Source organism: Setaria viridis, chromosome 5 (genome assembly GCF_005286985.2).
Source record: "Setaria viridis chromosome 5, Setaria_viridis_v4.0, whole genome shotgun sequence".
Classification (NCBI taxonomy): Eukaryota; Viridiplantae; Streptophyta; class Magnoliopsida; order Poales; family Poaceae; genus Setaria; species Setaria viridis.
Genome location: NC_048267.2, coordinates 11765584 through 11767511, shown reverse-complemented (window position 1 = coordinate 11767511; position 1928 = coordinate 11765584). Strand labels below are relative to the sequence as shown.

Genomic DNA, 1928 nt, shown 5'->3' with positions numbered 1-1928 from the left:
ACTGGCACGGGGGCCCGCATGTCAGCCGCCGGCGCTTATTCGGAGCCCTCTCTGCTCGGCTCGCTCATCATCAGCCTGTCATCACGCAGCTCACGCTCCACCCCCACCCCCCCTTTTCCTTAATTCTTAAGTCCCGTCTGCCAGTGGGCCCCGCCCCGCCCCGCCCACCACCACACGCACTACCCCATCGCCCCCCGCCTTTAAATACCGGCCCGCCCTCCTCGTCCCATTCGTTCCATCCGCCTCCTAGCAAACCAACCCAGCTTTCCTTCCTTCTACTGCTCAGCGCTCAGCACCAATCACCTGCTCGATCTCTTTCTACAAAGCGAAAGCGAAGAGAGGGTCACGTGAGGAGATCGCTTGCTTGCTAGCTAGCTGATCCGTTGGTGAGCATTCCCCAGCCCGGCACCACGGATCTCGCCGTCGAGCCCGACAAGCGGATCCAGCCGTCCGGCGGCGGCGGCATGGAGCCCCCCGGGTTCGGGAAGCGCCTCATGAGCGTGCTCCGCGCCGTCTACCACATGCTGCGCCGGGGCCTCTGCCGCAAGCGCCTCATGATGGACCTCCACCTGCTGTTCGGCAGGGGCAAGCTCGCCGGCAAGGCGCTGCGCAACCTCGTCGCCGCCGCGCACCACCACCCGCACGCCGCCGCCCACCACCTGCAGGTAGCTTCCCGCGCGGGCGCCGGCGCCGGATCCGCGGCGGCGTCCTCGGCCTCCGCCGCGGACCTGCCGTTCGAGCCCAACCCAAGGGACGTGGAGTTCAGCTGCACCACCACGCCGTCCTACTCGTACGCGGGCCCCGGGCGCTCCCTGTTCCCGTTCAGCAGGATGATCCGCGGGCGCGGCGCCGGCGCCGCCTCCCGGGGCTGTGACGGGCTCGACTTCGCCCAGGTGGCGCGCGCGCTCGAGATGATGAGCGCCGCGGAGGACACCGGGGCCGGGGCCGGCGCGGGCGGGGAGACGCCGCCGGCGCCCGTGGCTGCCGGGGCCACGCCGTCGCCCCTGCTGTCGCTCAGCCTCGGCCGCAGCCCCGCCGGGGCCCGCCAGCTGCGCGTCACCGACTCGCCGTTCCCCATCGAGCCGGAGGGCGTCGTCGACGAGCGCGCCAACTCCAACTTTGACGCCTTCATCAAGAAGTTCTACGAGAACCTCCGCCTGCAGGCGGCCAACGCCACGCCGGACAACCACGTCGGCTGCCGCCGTGGCTAGTCCCGCCCGCCGCGATCCATGCCGACGAGCGCGCGCGCCGCCGTGTGAGGGTGCATGGGCGGCGCGCGACTCCGTTCCGAGAGCATGGGGATCGATCGAGCTAAAAAAATACGTGGCCACACGCCACACATAATAGTGTCAAAACGGCCGGCCGTTTCACTGTCATGCGGGTATCGAGTTTTACCACCTGCATGTGTAATTTTTTTTTCTTTTTTACTTTCCTCGTCCGTGATAATCGATCTCGATATATAGGGTCGGTCGGTGAGGAGACGAGATAAACAAGGGCTTGTTGTGGTTGCAGCTAATTAAGCCCGGACCTCCTGTGTATCTGTCTACTATCTGTCTGCGTATGCATATATGCGTATGAATATGATCGAGATGGAGTGGTAAATTTTGCACATTAATTTCAAGGAAAAAAGTGTACTTTTCATCTCTTAAGTATTGCAAAAGTGTGGCATCCATCCCTCATATTTTATTTGGGGCAAATCAGCCACTTAACTAATTAAACTGGTGCATTCATCATCCTCATCTTAGTTTAACAATGGTTTCGTGTCATATAACTGGTTTAGGTCACGTAATCATCTTAATTGTCTAATATTTGTCTAATATTGAGTCAATCTCTATAATAGTTCGGGGTGTACGTGAATGGGTTCCGTTAATTTTTTCCGATAAAATTTTTATGGGGTAGCCAACTTAGAGGATTTGTTATTATTTTTT

The 1928-nt window shown here is 60.2% G+C and overlaps 1 protein-coding gene across 1 annotated transcript; it reads left to right on the top strand.

Annotated features, from left to right (window-relative positions):
• Positions 1-238: 238 nt before the first annotated feature.
• On the top strand, positions 239-1615 carry LOC117855337 (uncharacterized). Its single transcript, XM_034737657.2, has one exon. The coding sequence runs from the start codon at positions 465-467 to the stop codon at positions 1209-1211; it is 747 nt and encodes a 248-aa protein (XP_034593548.1). The 5' UTR covers positions 239-464; the 3' UTR covers positions 1212-1615.
• The last annotated feature ends 313 nt before the right edge of the window (positions 1616-1928 follow it).

What these genes read in the sequence shown, in the direction of transcription:
- LOC117855337 (XM_034737657.2), top strand. Translation starts at nt 465, where the DNA reads ATGGAGCCCCCCGGGTTCGGGAAGCGCCTCATGAGCGTGCTCCGCGCC.